The sequence below is a fragment of the Brassica napus genome, chromosome C7, assembly GCF_020379485.1.
Source record: "Brassica napus cultivar Da-Ae chromosome C7, Da-Ae, whole genome shotgun sequence".
NCBI classification, from domain to species: Eukaryota; Viridiplantae; Streptophyta; class Magnoliopsida; order Brassicales; family Brassicaceae; genus Brassica; species Brassica napus.
The window spans coordinates 19,540,881-19,562,027 of NC_063450.1; the positions used below are offsets into that span (position 1 = coordinate 19,540,881).

The window sequence follows — 21,147 nt, forward strand, 5'->3', positions numbered from 1 at the left end:
ATTTGTTGTTGAGCTCATTGTAGCTCCCATCAATCTTGGAATTAAGGTTCTTTAACTCATAACCAACATGCTTCTCACTTCTAGTGTGAGACTCCAAGGTTTGTTTCAGTAAGGTATCAGTGCTGCTCTCTTGAGGAGCAGAGGAAACAGACGAGGGGTTTTGCTGAGGCTGATAGCTATCTTGCTGGTTGTTTCTAGGCGGATAACCACTCTGTTGGTTGTTGGGATAGGATTTCTGTTGGTAGTTGTTGTACTGAAAGTTGGGCTCTTTTTTGTACCAGCTACCATTGTTGTTAATGAAACACAACTCCTCTTGACCTTCCAAACCCTCAACCTCATTGACAGCAGGTGGATCATCCTGCTTGGAGTTACCAACAAACTTCAGCTGCTCTTGGGTGGCTTTTTCAGCAATGAGTAGGTCGATCTTGTCTTCCAAAGCTTTGGTCTCTTTCCTCGTCTGCATATCATCACCCCTACTGCCTCTGTCGTGGTCTGCACTGTAGACTGCATCACTCTTGACCATGTTGTCAACCAGCTCTTTTGCATCATCTTCAGTTCTTCCCAAGAAGAACCCATTGCTAGCTGTATCCAGTCTGGCCCTGTACTTAGGAAGAGCACCATGGTAGAATGTGCTCAGCAAGCTCTCCTTAGAGAAACCATGGTGTGGGAATTGAGCTTGGTAGCCCTTGAATCTCTCCCAGGCTTCACTGAATCCTTCCAAGTTCTTCTGTTGAAAGCTGGAAATCTCATTTCTCAGCTTAGCAGTTCTTGAAGTAGAGAAGAACTTCTCCAAAAATGCTCTCTTGCAGTCATCCCAGGTGGTTATAGAGTCGCTGGGTAGAGACTTCTCCCACTGACGTGCCTTATCCCCCAAAGAGAAAGGGAATAGCTTGAGCTTTAAGGCATCTTCGGACATACCATTGGTCTTTGACAACCCACAGTAGCTGTCAAACCTGTCCAAGTGATCAAATGGGTCCTCTAGAGCCAAGCCATGATACTTGTTATTCTCGATCACGTTGAGGAATCCTGACTTGACTTCAAAGTTGTTGGCCGCCACAGCCGGTGCTCGGATTCCCAGTCTATGACCATGAATGATGGGCCAGTCATAAGTACCAATGGGTTGAGCTGCCCGCGGTTGGTGTTCTGCCCCTTGCGGTGGATCTGCCATATCAATATCCAATCTCTGCAAGTGGGCTTATTGTTCTTCTTCTCTTCTAGCTCTAGCACACTCCCTCTCTAAAGCTCTGATGTCTGCTACTATTGGAACTAGGTTTGATGGACCCCTGCTCCTCAAGTTCATACACCTGAAAGTTAAAGGTAGGTGAAGAAGAAGAATCAGTAACAAAATAAAATTAAAATGACTTAGTCTCAAGCAAATGACTAAATCTCAATGTTCAAATCTACTCAGAATTTGGCAACGGCGCCAATTTGATGTTAGGAGTTTTCAAGGCTCCTAAAACAAATGTTGTAGTATAAATGATTGTCGAACCAGTTCTGAGGGATATCTAAGCACCGAGAATGCAAGTACTCACTTAATCTAAGTGCAACCGATGATTTAGATGGGTTTTAAACTACTACTAATACTAGAAAGCAATTACAGAATGATACTTTCTTGACTAAGGGAAAAGAGAACTCATGGGCATAGGGATTAGACCTCGGGTGATCAAGTATCGAACTAAGGATGGCAAATGATCAATCAAACTATCAACCTTAAGCCTAGACACAATTCTAAGCAAGCTCTATGTCTAGATGAATGCTCATTTGCTAACATATCTCAAACATCAAATGTCTTTGGTTGAATAATGTGAAAGCAATCATTACTAACAAGTCTATTAGCTATCTTAGCACCTTTAACAACAAATGTCTTTGGCAAAGTATACTAAAAGCCTAGGAGAGTTGTCTCAGGCATTTCATCAAACACCTTTTGAGTGGGAAATGCCTATTGATCAACTTTTGAGTGGCCAACTCAGAAGATGCATTATGATTACTCTGCTAGCAAGGAACAAGAATGATCAACACTAAAACATCCTAGAACTAACCTAATCACCCTTGATCTCCCTAACCCATGAATTCAAAAGGTGATTACTCACTAATCTCCAAGATTCCTCTTAAACCCATATTGGATTTCAGATTAAGCATGTAGAGGAATAGATAAGAAATCAACAAGAACACAAGATGAAAGCAATGAAATCTGAATCAAAAGAAGTTTTACAAGTTGTTCTCCAGAAAAGAGATATTGTTCCCCTGGTGGCTACCAAAGGTGCTTAAAACATAGGTTTTGGAAAAGTAAAAACGTGCATAATGAAATGACCAAAAGGCCCTTGAGAAAACATGAATTCGGCCAAACAAATAGACGCGGAGCGACCTCGGCACGTCGCTGCGAGAGTTTGCTCCCGGGTCGTTTCTTCGCGAGCGACCTGGCTGTGTCGCTCCGAAGACGTCGCTCCCGGGTCGTCTCCTCGCGAGCGACCTGGCTGTGTCGCTCTGAAGACGTCGCTCCCGGCTTCCTCAGAAACCATAGACGCGAGTGTTGGGGTCAAAAACGGTTACGACGAAGTTAATGTCCAAATTCCCGAAGAAGAAAAAACGTAGAAAAATTCTTCGACAAATATACTTTCGAAATAGATTCTTCTTTACAAAAACCTTTGCGGAAGAAACGCGAATCATCGGACAAGAGCTCGAGAAGGATAGTTACGCAGCGACCAAACACGTGCTCCGCTCGGTCGCTACGTAGCGACCAAGTTCGAGCCAAAGCTCAGTCACTACATAAAAACCAAATGCCCATTCCACGTAGCGACCGAGCTCGAACCAAAGTTCGGTCGCTACGTAGCGACCGAGCTTGAACCAAAGTTCGATCGCTACGTTCCGAAACGTCGATACGACATCAGTCCATGCATTCTCGTCTACCCTTCGATGCTATCTCCCGAATACCGTAGAGAACCCATCTCACGTTCCCCGCCATTTATAAGTTATCAATCAAACTTTACCGTAAAAACCGCGGAAAGTTCATTTTTTATCAAAAGAAATCGTAATAAACGCTTCGAGTCGAAAGACGGCCCAAAGGGACCTAGGACATGACTCAAGGCCCAACTTACGATTTCTTAACCAACAGCCCGTAAACCGCATGTCGGTTTACGCTAGGTCCGAAAGGGGAGATAAATTTCAAGTTTCCGCGGATAAATACCAAATTTTGAAGATAATTACGAAGATCAGAAAAAATGGAATATCTCCATTTTTATGCTATGGTGGCTTAAGGGCAGAAGAGGAAATGCGTAAACCGACATTGGAGTGAGTATATAAGGGGTCCTAGGCGAGAGGCATGAGGAGAAGATTTTTTAGAGCGAACTTAGCATTTAGAGAAATTAGGCATATTTTTGTTTTTGTTATTCGAGCTGCGATTCAACTAGGTTATTGCCGTCTTAGGGTTTTAGAACTAGGAATCTCGCCGACAACTTTCGTAGCCCAGGCTCTTACCTTGTTGTAACGCTAAAACGCGAATTCGGAATAATATCTACTTAGCTCTCTTTTCGATTTCTTATACTTTATCGTTGTCATTATTGTGTTCTGATTGCTTGGCTTGTGGTATTAGCAGATATCCGGGACCTCTGGGAAATTAGGGTTTTCCTAGTTTCCTTATTTAAACGGAAATCGACAGTGCGAATTTCGGTTCCCACATCTTGGCGCTAGAAGGAGGGGGATACGGATCAATCTAACTCTCAACCACATCACGCTCAACTAGACATGTCAACTGACGAAACGGACAACGTGCAGACTCCTCTTAACGGAGGCAGCGGCACTGATCTCCACACTCCCGCAGCTGACGTATCCGTGGCCAACGCACCAGCTAACGCCGCGGCGCTCGAGGAGTTTAAAAAGATGTTCGCCACCTACGAAAAAAGGTCGGAAGAACAGGATAAGCTCGTGAGCACCTTGACCAAACAATTTGAAACTTTAACGGCAAGGACTCGAGCAATCCACCCCCGTGGAACCACTAAAGTCCGTGGGAAAAGACTCGACTTTGCGACCCCACTCAACAGGCCTGGAGCCGCCCAGGAACGACCTTCGGGTCAAAACCCTAGCGAGAAGTCTCCTGTCGAAAAGGGAAACTCCGAAAGCCCTCCGCCTCCCGCGAAGGCTTCGGAGGAAAATGGAGTCGAGCAAGTCGACCTGGATCCTAGCGATGTCTCCAACAATACTGATGAAGACGCTGACAGACATCCAAGAAGGACCAGAAGCCGATTCACTCGGGAAAGCTCTCCGTTTGACAAACCAATGACAGAAGAGGTGGAAATCCTCTATTGGAACGAACAGGAAGAGTTGGCTGAAAAACAAACCGAGCTCACTCGCAGTAAACGCCGACAAGCGCGGAAACCTGATGACGAGACGTCGGATATACGCGATCTTCGCGACTATATCACCAAGACTGCGGCAGAAGTAAGAGCCGTAAAATCTCAAATCCATCATGATACAAGCGCGGCCCCCGAGATCAACAGACTGCTGGAAGAGGCTCGGAAAACCCCTTTCACCGCTCGCATCTCAGATACGAGGGTGTCCGATCCAGGAAAGATCAAAGTACCAAAGTATGATGGTACGACCGATCCGAGAGCGCACCTTCAGGCTTTCCACATCACGATGGGAAGAGCGAGGCTGAAGGACGGCGAGAGAGACGCCGGCTACTGCCGCCTGTTCGTCGAGAATCTAGAAGGAGTAGCCCTCGAATGGTTCGCGCGCCTTAAACGAAACTCTATCGGGAGTTTCCGACAGCTCGCATCAGAATTTCTCATGCAATACTCTATGTTCATAGATAGAGAAACTCTATCGGGAGTTTCCGTTTCAAGTTGGTGATGTCCAGGGTCAGCGGGATAAGCGACAAGGTGGCCATCGACGCGCTCAGAAAGGCGCTCTGGTACAAGTCGAAATTCAGAAAATGGATATCCTTCGAAAAACCACGGACGATCCAAGACGCCCTCCACAAGGCAACGGACTACATCATGATCGAGGAAGAAACGAAAATCTTATCACAGAAGCATAAGTCGGCAAGATCATCCTCGAAAGATGTAGACCCGAAGACAAGGAAGAAGAACCCTCGTAACGATAAGTATGTCCATCACGAGGGGGAAGAACTCCAAGGAGCACATAATTACGCGATCGGCTCAGACCAGGGCCTAACCACGGGTAATACGTGGACTCGCAACCAAGGATATGACGAAAACACCTTCTGCGAGTTCCCCCAATCCCGAGGACACTCCACGACTAACTGCAAAGTCTTGGGGCGAGGCTGGCCACGAAGCTACTAGCCGGAGAACTCTCGGAAGTAACCAGCGTGAAAGATCTCATCCGCGAGACTGATCGCCCCCCGAAGCAGGACAGAAATCCACCGGCGGAGAGATTTCCCCAAAGAAACCAATCCGGGGATAAACGCGGTAGGAGGCTAGACGACAAGGGAAACAATAACAATCGTCGTAGGGTCAACATTATCATCGGAGGATCGCAATTCTGCAACGATACGGTCTCCGCCATCAAGGCTTACCAGCGGAAGGCGGAGTCGAGCGCAAACTGGCCTACATGGTCTCCTACCAAAGATGATCAGAACTGCTCAATCACCTTCACAAAGGAGGAAGCCAGCGGGATTGATCAGCCTCACTGCGATCCGCTCGTCATAGACCTCGTCATACGAGATCTGGAAGTCGGAAGAGTACTCATTGACATGGGTAGCACGGTGAATGTAATCTTCCGCGACACTCTCAAACGGATAAGCATTGAACTCGGAGAAGTAACTCCAACCCCGAAACCGCTCACAGGCTTTTCTGGCGAAGTATCGATGACCCTCGGATCAATTCAGCTACCTGTCATGGCCAAGGAGGTCACAAAAATTGTAGAGTTCGCGGTAGTCGATCATCCTGCCATCTACAACGTGATCATGGGAACCCCGTGGCTCAACGTTATGCAAGCCGTTCCATCGACGTAACACCTGGGTGTCAAATTCCCGACCCCAAACAGAGTCACAGCTATCTGGGGATGTTAGAAACAGTCGCGACTGTGCTTCCTCGCAGAACACAAGTTAAGACAGATGACAACCTCTGCAACGGCAAATCGCAAACGCATGAAGATCGATAAATCTTCGACCAACAACGTTTCGAGAAAAGACGATTTCATATCGTCTGCCGACGCAGATGCTTCGGGCGTTGAAACTTAACGTGAGGCTGAAGCCAACACTACAATTCAACCGGAACATCCAGAAGAGAACACTGACCCTGCCACGATCATCTTGATCAAGGCGGTCAGCACGGCGACAACCGCCAAGTAAAAACGCTCGCGGCATAAAACAGAACTACGAGATGGCTTGATTTTCGAAAGGGGTACGTAAGCAGCTCGTCGAAAGGACGAGTTCAGCTATCCCCCTCTCCAAAAGGGGGGGGGGGGTGGGTGCGTATACTCGTATACTCCCACATAGGAAAAGATGCGTTATTTTAATCGAATTCTAACGAGATTTCGAAAATTTTTACGAAATATGCATCATTCTTTTTAAGACAAAATCGCAAAACAATCTCACTTCAAAAATATACGTATAGTCTTCGAAATAACTGCGAGACGTCGCAAGTTAAAAATCGAGATAATACGAACAAATTGTCCGAACGCGACCACTACAAATCTTACACTCCGTTCATCGATTGGCCCCGACGAACACATCAGCCGTCTTAAAAAAACGCAACCTGATCACTCTTTTGATCTTCAAACGTCCAACACAAGGACGAAAGAGCGCTACAAAAAAAATCCGAAATTTTGGTCTAGCACTTCCAGTTGGCTTAAAAATTGTCTCTGGAAAGATGCTCGATTCGTACCATACAAGTCGTATAAGCCGAGAACCTATCGCGGACTTTAAATCGGTACAAATCATGTAAAAATCGCAACAGGAAAACTGATAGCCGGCTAGTCACCGCACAAACCTTAAAACCGAGAGTAAACCTAGGTCTTGCCCTAAACCCATCGCATTGGTCTCAAACATCTCAAAGACATGATATCTAAACGATACGAGATTCCTAAAACATGTCTCTTCGTTCATAACTCAACGTTCCCGAAAAATCGTAAATGATTTCTACGAAAACTCACCTCTCGAACGAACTAACAGATTGAACGCCTCAACGAAGATAAATATGAGACGACAACTCATGTTCACTTCAAACCCGGTCTAAACAAAGTAAACCTAAACAGACATCCATTATATAAACCGCATAGCGGTAGGAGTTCAAGGCCACACTCGGCCAGACATATATGAACAAAGGCCACACTCGACCGCTAAATACTCTATAAAGGGAAAAACTCTTTCCCGCCAAAACACTCACAGGTCAAAGTTAAAACTCCCGGACAAGGAAGCCCCGAACGCATCCGCGGGAAAGTTCACTTCCTCATCATCACCATTAAAATCAGCCGTAGTCTCTACGGTATCAGGGGAAACCGGGATGGGATCCCAGAATCCCTGGATCTTCCCGTCGATCAGAGGAATGGTCGCCTCAGCGTGAGCATGATCCTTCATGCCACCCTTCATTAACTCCATCTCCCTCTCGAAGACGTAGTCATCTTCCTGTGTCCTCCAAAGGCTCCCGACGGAGCCGTGACACTCACGGAAGTCGCCCAGCGAATTGAAAGCACCCTTAAGATTCCTGTACTCAACCTGAAATTGAGAAGCGCGAGTCTTCATCACCTCGACAATTTCCCTCTTGCCCTTCCGTTCCGCCCTGCGAACAGCTCTGGCATGATCACGAGCGAGTTGAGCGTCTCGCAACAACATCTCGTCTCGCATGCGAACAAGATCCTTTTCCGCTTTCTCCGCTTTAAAGCGATAGATCATGGCCTCTCTATGACTCGCCTCAATGGCCGATCCAAGCAAGTTCAAACCCTGTAAAACCGATTGACACGTTATAAGCAAAAAATAATAATAACGATCGCCGGGATTCTTAAAAATTATACCCCGTTAATGATGCGAGATCCTTCCGCAACAACTCTCGGCCTCCCTGACTCGCTCGTGGCCTGAGGAGTGTCAAAACCCGATGGAAGACCAGCGAAGAAATCATCGAACTCCGGAATAGGGACCTCGCTCGTACCACTTCCATCGCCGAAAGCAAGGTTCGGATCCCATCTTGGAAGCATGCAATCGTCCACCGAAAACTCCAGGTCGCCGAGATTAATATCTTTCCCCTTCGAAGAATTTGGCCCTGTCACAATAGTGGGAGCGGCGTTGGGACAGGCGCTGGGACCTTAGTCTTCAGGTTCGGAATCACTTCTTGTTTCTCCGCCCAAAGCAGGACCAGGATGCACAAACCTCAACGCCTTACGAACTCTCTTCGGCGTAAAAGAAGTCCAGAAAAAAGGAACATTCTTAAGCAGGTCCCTCATCGCAATAATGTCCTCAGGAAACGGAGCAAGAGGGTTGATAGAGGGACGATCGTTCGGCAACCTCCGAAACAGTGGGATACAACTCTCCTCAACGGACGCTGCGTCTACACGAACGAAGAAGAAAAACTTCCTCTACGAGTTAAAGTTAGAAGTGAACCCCTTTACCACCGACATGAAGTTCCGAGGAACTAGCCTGTACGTGTCCGTGTCCCGGATGATCTGTAATCGAAGAAACGCTTCGAAATGATCAACGGTGAGAGAGAGACCATGCTCGTAGCTCAGAACCAGGATCCCTATGAGGTGCTGGATGCTAAGAGGATTCAGTTGGCTTATCGCCACCCCGAAACGATCCAACACACGGACGATGATCTCGGGGATCGGAAACCATAAACGGCAATGCACTACAAATGCCTCGTAACAAGTAAAGAAGCCCTCCGGGGGACTACTAGCGCACTCTCCTTGACAAGGAATCATGAATTCCACCGCGTCCGAAATATGGTAGGACGACCGCATGACCTCGAGAAATCCGCTAGTGCTCCTACTCGGCGCGCCTGCCTCCACCGGACGACGGTTCATGACCGGGAACGATTTTTCTAAGGGAGGCGTGATCGAACCGTAACACACCACCCACCATGCCTCATTCTCAGCGGGGTCTACCGAATGAGGAACGAATTCCATCTTCGGCACTCGAAGCTCTTCAGAAACATTCGCGGGCAAAGACCCTTTCTTCGAACTCCTCTTCTTACTCGACATCTCATGTTTTTCTTTTAAGATCAAGGAGGAAATGACGGAGAGAAAGAGAAAGAACTTTTCAAGAAAAACCTCTCTATGAGAATGAGTATGAGAATGAGTAAGTGTGAAGGTTATGAAGAAGTTACCTCCCTTCTTATAGGCATGAGAAATTACTATTTACTTGCGGATTTTTGGACTCGAACTTCGCCCAAATACACCAATCTCGTCCAAACTCGCCATACCACGCATTGGGACCTCGCTAGAAATCCATGTTCCCAATGTGCTGGGGGGCTAACTGTTGGGGTCAAAAACGGTTACGACAAAGTTAACGTCCAAATTCCCGAAGAAGAAAAAACGTAGAAAAATTCTTCGACAAATATACTTTTGAAATAGATTCTTCTTTACGAAAAACCTTTGCGGAAGAAACGCGAATCATCGGACAAGAGCTTGAGAAGGATCGTTACGCAGCGACCAAACGCGTGCTCCGCTCGGTCGCTACGTAGCGACCAAGTTCGAGGCAAATCTCAGTAACTACATAACAACCAAACGCCCCTTCCGCTTGGTCGCTACGTAGCGACCGAGCTCGAACCAAATTTCGGTCGCTACGTAGCGACCGAGCTCGAACCAAAGTTCGGTCGCTACGTAGCGACCGAGCTCTTCCGAAACATCGATACGACATCAGTCCATGCATTCTCGTCTACCCTTCGATGCTATCTCCCGAATACCGTAGCTAACCCATCTCACGTTCCCCGCCATTTCTAAGTTATCAATCAAACTTTACCGTAAAAACCGCGGAAAGTTCATTCTTTATCAAAAGAAGCCGTAATAAACGCTTCGAGTCGAAAGACGGCCCAAAGGGACCTAGGACACGACTCGAGGCCCAACTTACGATTTCTTAACCAACAGCCCGTAAACCGCATGTCGGTTTACGCTTGGTCCGCAAGGGGAGATAAATGTCAAGTTTCCGCGGATAAATACGAAATTTTGAAGATAATTACGAAGATCAGAAAAAAATGGAATATCTCCATTTTTATGCTATGGTGGCTTAAGGGCAGAAGAGGAAATGCTTAAACCGACCTTGGAGTCAGTATATAAGGGGTCCTAGGCGAGAGGCATGAGGAGAAGATTTTTTAGAGCGAACTTAGCATTTAGAGCAATTAAGCATATTTCTGTTTTTGTCATTCGAGCTGCGACTCAACTAGGTTATTGCCGTCTTAGGGTTTTAGAACTAGGAATCTCGCCGACAGCTCTTGTAGCCCAGGCTCTTACCTTGTTGTAACGCTCAAACGCGAATTCGGAATAAGATCTACTTTGCTCTCTTTTCGATTTCTTATACTTTATCGTTGTCATTATTGTGTTCTGATTGCTTGGCGTGTGGTATTAGCAGATATCCGGGACCTCTGGGAAATTAGGGTTTTCCTAGTTTCCTTATTTAAACGGAAATCGACAGTGCGAATTTCGGTTCCCACAGCAAGCGACCTTAGGGTGTCACTCTAGGAGGTCGCTCCCGGCTTGTTCGTCGCTCTCAAATCGACACAACCCGAGCGACCTCTGTGTGTCGCTGTGGTGAGGTCGCTCTAGGAGCTGGAGCGACTTCGCCTTGTCGCTCTAGGAGGTCGCTCCGAAGCGTAGATGGCGAGCGAGTTCATGGCGTCGCTCCGGTAGGTCGCTCTCATGCATTGCTCGTCTAATGATCACCTTAATCACCTCTTTTGAGCTCCAAATGCACCCAAATGTCTCCAGGAACTCCATGTGGTACTCCAATACCTAATAGAGACATATGTATGCAAAATGCAACCTAGACATTGCTAAATCCTAATCTATATGGTGAAAATGCACATGAAAAAATGGATAAAACAATGTAAATATGCAAGATATCAATTTTCTACCTTATTAAGTAGATATTTTCACCCTTTAAAAGTATATTTTCTTAATATTTTACTTATAAAATATAGATAAAAAATTTCAAACCCTCTAATATCTCAGTGCAATTTATTATGTTGAGATATTTAACCGTGTGATAACGATAACAAACTTAGCATTTTAGTTTTACTATCTCAAAAAAATTATATTAATAATATGGCGACTAATATCCTATCCCAAATGTATTTTTGGATTGAAATACTTCAAATACACTTCAAATATATTTAATTTTTTTTATAAAAAAAATGTTGGCACTTTTATTCAAAATGCTTTAAATAAGTTTGAACGGTTCTAAATTAACCAAATTAATTATCATTGATCATAATTAAATAAAATAGGTAAGAATAGAGTTTGAAGTTTAAGTGGGATCACCTTGTGTTAAAAAAAGAGAGATGATCTTAAATTAGACGGGTTTAAATAAAGCCAATTTGCTGGTGCTTTCGCGGTGTCTGTTTTTGGCTTGCGGGTTATGACCGAGGTGGGCCATCTATGACCTATCCTTTCGTCTCTCCAGTGCTCGATCATCCTTTGCTATCCTGATCTTCGCCGCTCTGAAGTCGATGTGCTTTGTCTGATGTAGGTGCTGTCTGCTCCGTTGATGTCTCACCGAGGAGGCACATTGGAGCTTGCACCGGTTCTCAGTGTCTGCGAGGCGTGGTTCTCGTTTCTCTGACTTGTCTTCGGCGTTCTGATTCTGCTTTTGGAGACTCGTGTCTCGTTTGGTCTTCCCTGCATCTTTGGTGGTCCACTTTGTCTCTGGTGGTGGACTATCAGATTGTTCAATGTGCAGGGTTAGAAGAGCGTCCTTATGATGTGGCTCAAACTGCATCCCGCTTTTAGCTTAGGCTCTCTTCGGTTTCGGAGCCAAACCTAATAAATGCGGCTGTGTTGTCTAGTGTCCCTTGCCAGTTGGCTCTTCGGGGCTGTTCTTCGGTGACTTTATGTTCAAGCTCTCGGGTTCCCATCTCCTCTACCGGTGGTAGTTGCGTAGTTTTTGGTTCACCTCGGTCAGGTTATGGAAAAGCTGCGCGGATGGAGCGTATTTACTGGAGTAGCGCTTTGGGCAAGCCACATTCTACCGAACGTGGTCTCAAGGTTTATCAAATGCGTTTCTGGGCATTTGGCAATGTTTGTCTCCCGTTAATTCTAGTCTAGCTTTGTTTTTGTGTTGTTGTATTGGTCGCTTGAGTGTTCGGACTCGTTTATTTTTCTGTCTGTTTTGATGTTTAGATTTTCGGTGTTTTCTGCTACTAGTCAACATTGTAATTGTAGATCCTAAAATCTACACTAAGTATTTTGTAGTGATTGAAAGTTTATTCTGGGGAAGAAAAGATGATGTGGGCAACGATATCTTTAGAACATACCGATGTAATCAAATTCCAGTAGGCAAAAATGGATTTTACTAATGAATAAGATTGAATACAATAAGAGAAATGAGATCCGATGTTACAAATAAGATCGATAAGAGAAAAGACTTAAAACAATATGAAAGGAGGTCGGTGTGTGTGTTAAACTCTCTCTAGGGTTTTTTCTGTCTTTTTCCTTGGCCTTCGATCTTCCTTTATAGCCGTGAATCCCCGCGATCTCCGTAACCGTTATCTCGATCTCCGTAACCGTTATCTCGATCTCCGGGCCTCCTATCTCTCGGAGAGTTCGTCGTGGGCCTCTTATCCGTTCCGTATCGCGCGGCCCAGATCGATATATGGACCGAAATTGGGTCCAACAGTAATTTCTATCAAAAAAACTTAAAATATTGGTGTAAATTTTAATATTTACATCCAAAAAGTAAAAAAAAAAAAACAAATATAGATCGTTTTTTCGCCATGGATAGCAAAAAAAAAAAAAAATTAGAAATGAGATTTGGAAAAAAGAGGCCCCAACGAATTCATGAGCCATTCTCAAAACTGACCCGGCTCGAGTTAATCCATCGGGCCGTTCTATTTCTGTCCAAATTTTTTTGAACATACCAAACACCCTTATTATGAGTTGTAGGAGAACTAGAAGTTAATAATATATGTATACAATATTAACAAGAATTAGTTTAGCAATTAACTACTTTTTAAAAAATTGTCGATTTTTAAAAAAATATATGTATATAATAAATTGTACATAAACATATATATATATTATCTATTTTGCATACTATCGTTTTACTAGTTATGAGATTTTTATTTACAAAATATTTCCAGATTAACAATCTACTATTTTCTTTTCAAAATAAAAATTACTAATTATTTAATTTAAATTGTATAATCAATATTTTTTTTTTCTTCTTCAAATGTTAGTTTTAGACAGCAAATAGAAATTATATAAAATTTTATAAAATACCTACAAATGTAAGGTGAATAACCAAACTAAACGAAACAACAACATTATTCACATTTTAGCATAATTAGACCCAAGAAAAAAGTTAGTTCTATTCAGTTTAATTTTTTTCAATTAAATATGCTTTAAAGTAAATAATCAAATTTTTTGAATTCTTATACCTAAAAGGCTAAAATTATATGTCAAACTAAGTTAACAATATAACTAAAAAATTTATTTATTCTAAAATAAATAAATTTTACACCATATTAAATTTTATGAACCAGTGCAAGCACAACATTAATCAATTATTAGGATTTATTTATTTATAATATGTGTATGATTTCTTAGAATATTACTGATTATATTGGTTGGTGCAACTCTAATTAAATCAACCCTTAGCTTTTGTTTTTCTGCTTCTTCCTTAAATAACATATATATTAAATAATAAATATTTTTATAAAATATATTTACAAACTAACAGAATGAATCAAAAAATATAATAAAAAATCTGATTTTAATATATTTAAAACCAAAATAAATTATGATTTAGTAGAATAAATATACCGAAAAAATTGAACTTATGTAAATTGTTATATATGAAATCATATATCAAAATTGAGATAACATTATAATTTTATTTAAAAGATAATATTATATTTAATTTCATGTTTATAGATTATAAAATAATCAAAAATTAATTAACAAGTGGAAATGATATATTGAATAACTAGAATTTTATTATATTGCAAAATTTTATATTTGTGTATGAGCACGGAAGACCTAGCTAATAATAAAAGAGGTGTTTGTCTTATAGCATTATTCACAGTATTTTAGAAGGAATCAAGTCATCAACTTAATCAAAAAGACTAGAGGATCAATATTTTTTTGATCAACGAATCTCATTGCATCACTATCTTATTGGATCAACGACTCTATTTATCTACATAACGGTCGTTGCAACTAACTGTATTGCAGTTGCATTGTAGACATGATCTACGTGATTATTTTATCTATTGAGAAGCTAGATTGAGACGACTAAAATCTTTCATAATATTCATTATTCAAATTTGTGTGTTTCCTTTCCCCTCTTGTTCTGATGTACTGTTATGAAGAAAAAAATCATCCATTTATTTAATAGGGTTACACAATTGATGCCATAAGGATGTAGTAGAAGTAATTTGAAAGTCCCAAGAGTCCAACACTGATTCATGACCATTTCTTCTATCCCTTCGCTCCCGCTGCGCAGAGTAAAAAACATCCATTATATAATTAATTTGTGATCAATTCTAAAAAAAAAAATAGTAGCAAACTTTAAAATTTTGACCAAAAATATATTTTAAAATAAAAATATATAATACTTCTCAACTAATATCTTGTGTTCGAAAATAAATCTCTTGGGGATATACCGACATGTTGTTTGTTAAAAACATTGTAGTGATTATATGGATGGAACCCAACATTTTGTAACACAGTAAGCCAGACAGAATTGTAATCCTATCAAATTTTCATTCAGACTATTCATAATGTTTTCACGTTATAAAAACGATATTCGATAATTTAAGCACTCAGTTATTCATTTGAACTAGTAGATTATTAGGTGTTTTGCTCGCACATGCGGACATAATAATTTTTAAAATACTTATATGTGCATTATATATTATTATAAACAAAGATCATCATCATAATTATTATTTTAATTAATTTTTTAATCAGTTTTATTTTATCTAACTTTCATATCTTCCTTTATCTATTTTATTTTTATCTTCATAAACATCACTGAAATATGTAAAACTATGAAACCGATCACATATCAAACATGCAATTAGATAAAGTAGAAAAGTAAACCATCGTATTTTAACTCTTATTACGTATGTAAATTACTTGTTTAACCCATCAGTATGTATGAAACTTTAAGAAAAACAAAACTAAAATAAAAACAAAGTAAATAAATATAAAATAAATCTAAAGGTTGATGAACTTAGAAAAAAAACTTAAAAATACGGAATTGAGATAATAATACTATTTTTTGTTTAGTAGATAAATATATACAGAAACTTATCTTATTGTAATTTAGTTTTTTTTTTTATAAAATAAAATAGGTGATGATGATAATATCAAAAAACATTAGATAATATCAAACAAAACATTATTGTTATGCGTATTCTTTGTTTTTTGATCAATTTTATCATAATCAATTCATTAATTTATGATTAACAACATAAAATAAATATAATAATTTATTAAGTGTAACAACAACATTGACCATTTTAACTTTTAATGTGAGAGCTCGAATACGAAATATCATTTCGTAAATAATTCAAACTAACAATATATTCTTTGATAAAAATAGGATATGTATTTTCTATAGTTTGAAAATATCTCAGTAATCATAAAAATACATTTGTTTTGATATATTCCAAAAACAAAAATCATCTTATTGTTTTTCTTTCTGTTCAAAAAAACCATTAAAAACGTTACCTTTTATAGAAGGTGGTAAGCCGCGGCATCCACGGTAACAACTCTGGAGGCATTGGTACGGAAGTGCGCCGGTGGTGGCACAACCTTGAATGCAATCTTCACGGCATTGTGGCAATGTTTCTCCGCTGATATTTTCCATTGCCATTATCATCGCCACCACAAAAACTACTGCAATCATTGAGTTCCATTTTGCACCCATATCTTTTGATTTCTTTTTCAAAGATGTTTATTTCTTTTTACACGTGAGATGTAATGAACAACCATCCTCTATTTATAAAAATATATTTTTCTTGATCCTATCCTTAATATTTTTTTTTCTTTCTTTGATATAGAAATTAGCAAATTGTTTGGCCAAAAACAAGGAAATCAGATACTTTTTTTGTGCACAAATGGAAATCAGATACTTAGTTTCCAAATATACAATGATAATGGAAGGTTGACTAGAAAAATGATAATGGAAGGTTGACTAGATTGACTAGAAAAATGACAATGATTAATGGAAGGAAATCATTATCATTTTAACAAAAAAAAGAAAATGATAATGGAAGGTTGACTAGATTGTTTGCCTGAATTGTCTTCAATCATGAGATAGATTTGAGGTGGCTCGACCTTAAAAAAAATAACAGAGTTCTAAAATGCGCTATACGCTAGTCGGTGGTTGACAACTATATAACACACAAACGTATATATGGACGTTTACACCGAGTATGTGCGGTAAATATTTTCTTTTGAAAATTTTATACATGCCAATTATATATAGTATAAAATAAAAACTATTGTATGAACACTAAGCTAAAAAAATTTATAACTCTTATTTGATTATATATTAAAATATTTTCGCTCATGAACATGTATTTTTGGCTGATTTAGTTATAGAATTTATGAATGATATAAGATATGCGTGTGTCCTACATCGGTTTATGTGAAAAAATGAAGCTTGACAAGAGCTTAAAAAAAAAATTACTCGATGTGCATGTCTTAATGACAAATTAGGTGGATGCGTGCGGGCATTAACATTAAGTATGGGTTATTAGTTGTTGTATTTTAATGGATTTGAAAATCCGAACAAAATCTAGTGTTATTGGTTCTGTAATTTTAAAATCTGTACTAAAATCATGTGTTATTGGTTTAATGATTAATAAATTCTAGATTAAATCAAGTGTTATTCAATCGTACATAATTTACTAATATATTTGATTTTATAATGGATTTGAATGGATTTGTTTGGATTTTTTAGTTAAAAATACAAAGACTCAAATCCGAAGGAAAATCTCCGGATTTGCATATTTTACTTGGATTTATAAATAGTATATGGATTTCTAAATCAATCAAAATATATAAACCAATAACAGCCCCTAATATTAAATTGATAATTACATATTTACAACTATATAATACTTATGTTACATGTATGTGGTTAATATGAAAGATTCGATGTTACATATTGATATTTATACTATGTTCATATGAACAAAGAACATAGATTAAAAATTTCAGTGTTTCGTATAAACAATATGAGTTATGGAAAATACAAAGTACCTTAAGTCCATAAAGTAGAGAAACCAGACCTTAATACCAAGGCTTCGAGTTCTGTCTAGATTAAGGTAAAACCCACACATCATATAAGATCATATTTCTCATGTCTTGAGCACCAGATCATCATAAGGTAAAACCCACACATCATATAAGATTATACTTTTCTTAGCACCAACATATTTCCAGTCTATTAAAAGCACTGTCCCAATAGATTCCACCTGTTGATTGTGCAAAACTGCAAAAGAGTCAATCAAAATGCCAAAAACATTGTAATCTCCATGAGAGAAGAAAGACTAAATAGGAATATAGATAGATAGATACTCACAAATGATTTTCTCTAGCACTCCTCATATCCTCATCAGAATTCAAATATATCTAACGGAAGAACTTGTTCAAAGCAGTGTCTCCTTCAAGCTTATCATCCTTCTATTCTTCTTCACTTCAGCTTCAAGCTTGTCATAGTCCTTACTTTCTTGGAAGAAGGATAAGCCGATCTCATTGAAACCTCAGCACCATTACACAAACAAATAATATAAATTTTAAAATGTCAAGAGTCTGTGATTCAAACTTCCCATCAGGTGAAACTAAATAATAAGAAAATAGAAAGTAGATAACATGTTTAAGAAATTCGGGTCTGGCAAAACTGCTGGTTGTTTGCCATGTTCAAAAGAGGCCCACGTGATTATCTTTGCTTTTAAAAGACTTTTCTTAATTTTGGTTGATATTACTTCATATCTGCACTTCCCTACTGCTATCTGAATACACACCGCAAGGAAAAAAAAGGTCAATACAATGTGTACAACTCAGAACATGGCATTGTTTGAGTTTAAAAGGACTACTTGGTACTATCTAATAAAACATATCATTTATATATGATAAAGTGTATCCTTTAGATACATAACTCTTTGAACTGCTTATAGGTCAATCATGATTATTCAGTTAGTTCAAAAAGTTAGAGTTCAAAAGGTTTAAAAAGACTGCTTGGTACTATCTAATAAAATGTATCCTTTAGATGTCAATTATCCAATTACATCTATAAACCAATTACCTTTCCCAACAATCTCGGTTTGAGATGATACGCTTTCTCTCTTGGAACATCAGTCACAATACTCAAATGCAAAATCACTAACATAATTGACACAATTTACATAGAAGTGTTTATAACGGAGGTGTGTTCTGAGAATGCATTATGCTTCAAACGATCACATTTAACACTAATCTTAAAACATCAGTAAAATATAATTGAGAAAAAACAAATATTTCACGCATAACCCCAATAAAAAAATCAGCCATGAAATATAAAAGAGAGATTTGAATTACCTGAGATTTATTATCATTGGTTTCATTGTAACAGCAGAGATGATTTACGGTTTTCTTCTCTAAGCCTTGAGTCAGAAAAAAGGTAATTCTAACAAAAATATTTAAAGATGTAAACAATCCCCAAAAGATGTAAACAATCCCCAAAATATTTATTCTCTAAACAACGATAAATAATTTAAAAATCATATTAATAGACATTTTTGGATTTTGTAATATTTAAAATAGTTATTATATAATTATATTCGAATACAATTCATCAAGTAGAGTATAAAACTATTATAATTATCTTATATAAAAATTCGTTCATTATATTTTATAGTTTATAAATATTAAAAGTAATAAATAAAACATTATTAATCTTTCTATAATTTCGAGAATTAGTTTCCATAAATTGTTATTTGTAATATTCGTTAGATTATATGGCAAGTGATGTTAAATGATTTTAGACTCCTCTTAAATTTTTAGATCTAAATTAAATAAATAAAAATTAAAAACAATCGACCAATCAAATTATAACAATTTCTTGAAACTTCACCTATGAACCCCAATCTGCGATAGATCAGTCCACGAGATTCACAAAAAAAATCTAAATCCCTTACAGGTTGAGTTACTTAAACGTAGATTTGTCCATTTGACATATATGCACCATGTTGGTAAGTTGACCACGATTATTGGTGGAACTAATATCCGGTCTAATAAATAAAGGTAGCTGGTTCGAGTATTAATTTTCTAGGTTGTTTGACTGCTTTGAAATATTTTGGCTTATTTGCAATTTAATATGCTAACTTATTTTATGTTATGACTCTCTCTTTTTGTTTTGCCTTTTGCGTATTTAATTTGATAATTACTACTATGATTTGATAATAATAAATAGTAGTAATTCATTGATCATTTTTTTGCCAGACGTTACAATCTCATTCAATCTAGCCTGCATATATAGTCCAATTATAATGAAATCAATCTTGTTGATTGACTGATACACACTTCAAAAAATGACTCAAGTCATGGGACAAACCTTGGCAGCTTCCATTTCAATGCTGGCAGTATCAAGACCATTCAACATGGAAGAGTCCTTGCTAACCAAAGAAACCTTGAGAAGCAAGAAAGATAAAAAGACATTATTAGTAAACACATGACGACATTGCAAATTAAGCACCAGCAATATAATATTAAGAAGGGAAAACCAGGATTGGTGTCAGCTGTCCTTCTAGGTCAAGCAGGCCTTTAGCAAAAGCAGCTGCAGACATCTGGTCAACATATGCAAACCAGTTCAAACATTTTTTTTTCCAACACATATGCTTAATTATCTTCAGTAGTATCAATGTAAAAGGTGTACGTACCTGAACACGTCCCTCGTCAGAGATGTAAATTTTAAAGTCATGACGGTATGTACTATGGAGACGAAGCAAACCAGTCCCTTCACCTGAAAAAAAGCATATAATGTAAGGCCATTTCATCGGTGAAATACTTCAAAATAAAAGTAACATATCAGGGGGCCTTACCTGGATACATATTGTATCGGAAGAATCTACCAAGCACTCCTGCCTGCATGCAGATGAAGCAAACATCAATAAGTTAAACAATTCTTCCATATTTGGAAAACATATATATATATATATATATATATATATATATATATATAACAATGACAAATTAAATGGTAGAGTATGTAAACACTTGTTTTCTACCAGCGTGAGTTAGAACACCGTGTATTTAAGAATCACAAGGGCCTCTACAGGTCTTTCTTCTTCACCTTCACCATCCCACTTCAGAGGCTTCAGTTGAACCTTCCTGTATATCCCTAAGAAATTTCCTCTATGCGCCATTTTAAAAGGTTCTCTGCTGTGAGAAAATGACCTCATGAATTAAATAAAAAATATATAATGCTAGCTTACTTATAAGATAGTATAGTCAACAAAAAAAAAATGATATAAGATAGTATTACTAAATGATACTATGTAATACTTTCCCCGGACTATATTCAACAAAAAAAGAGAAAGTACTAAAGAACCTCTTCAAGAACTGCTTTAACTTGGCGAAGCTTCTCAGCATGTTCAAGGTCTTCTGGATCACTATAACTCTCACGACCTGGTCTACATATAAAAAAGGAAGACCATATTGTCGTTACCAGTATTCAACACATGGAAACGATAGACCAGACATGCTTTTTGGAGACAAGACACAAAGAGTTGAGTTCAGGGTTCTACCTTGTATGGGGAACTAACATTCTTGTTGCATCTAATAGGTCTTGCAACTGGACTGCACTTTTTAGTTTTGTCTACAAAAAGAAGAAAAATATATAAAATGAATCAATGCTCTGATAAAAGATGGATGACAGAAAAGCTGGAGCCTCTCGCACCTCAGTTCTTGGCTTTCCACCATTGTACTTTAGCATCAGGTTTAACATTTTCTCCTCTGTAACATTTAGTTTCACCTTCTGTTTTGGAGTTCGATCGC

At 38.9% G+C, this 21,147-nt stretch overlaps 1 protein-coding gene and 1 non-coding gene across 2 annotated transcripts; one reads left to right on the top strand and one right to left on the bottom strand.

Annotated features, from left to right (window-relative positions):
- Positions 1-653: 653 nt before the first annotated feature.
- Positions 654-760, top strand: LOC125590836. The gene has a single exon (XR_007326838.1). It is a non-coding gene; the product is annotated as a small nucleolar RNA R71 (small nucleolar RNA).
- A 13,698-nt stretch (positions 761-14,458) lies between these two features.
- Positions 14,459-16,985, bottom strand: LOC106421989. The gene is made up of 2 exons (XM_022710927.2): positions 15,835-16,985; positions 14,459-14,594 (listed from the first exon to the last, which is right to left on the bottom strand). Exons 1-2 carry the CDS (start codon positions 16,031-16,033, stop codon positions 14,578-14,580), a joined length of 216 nt encoding a protein of 71 aa, XP_022566648.1. The 5' UTR covers positions 16,034-16,985; the 3' UTR covers positions 14,459-14,577.
- Between the last annotated feature and the right edge of the window lie 4,162 nt (positions 16,986-21,147).

Bases quoted from the DNA above. Each gene is read 5' to 3' on its own strand.
- LOC106421989 (XM_022710927.2), bottom strand. From the start codon at position 16,033: ATGGGTGCAAAATGGAACTCAATGATTGCAGTAGTTTTTGTGGTGGCG.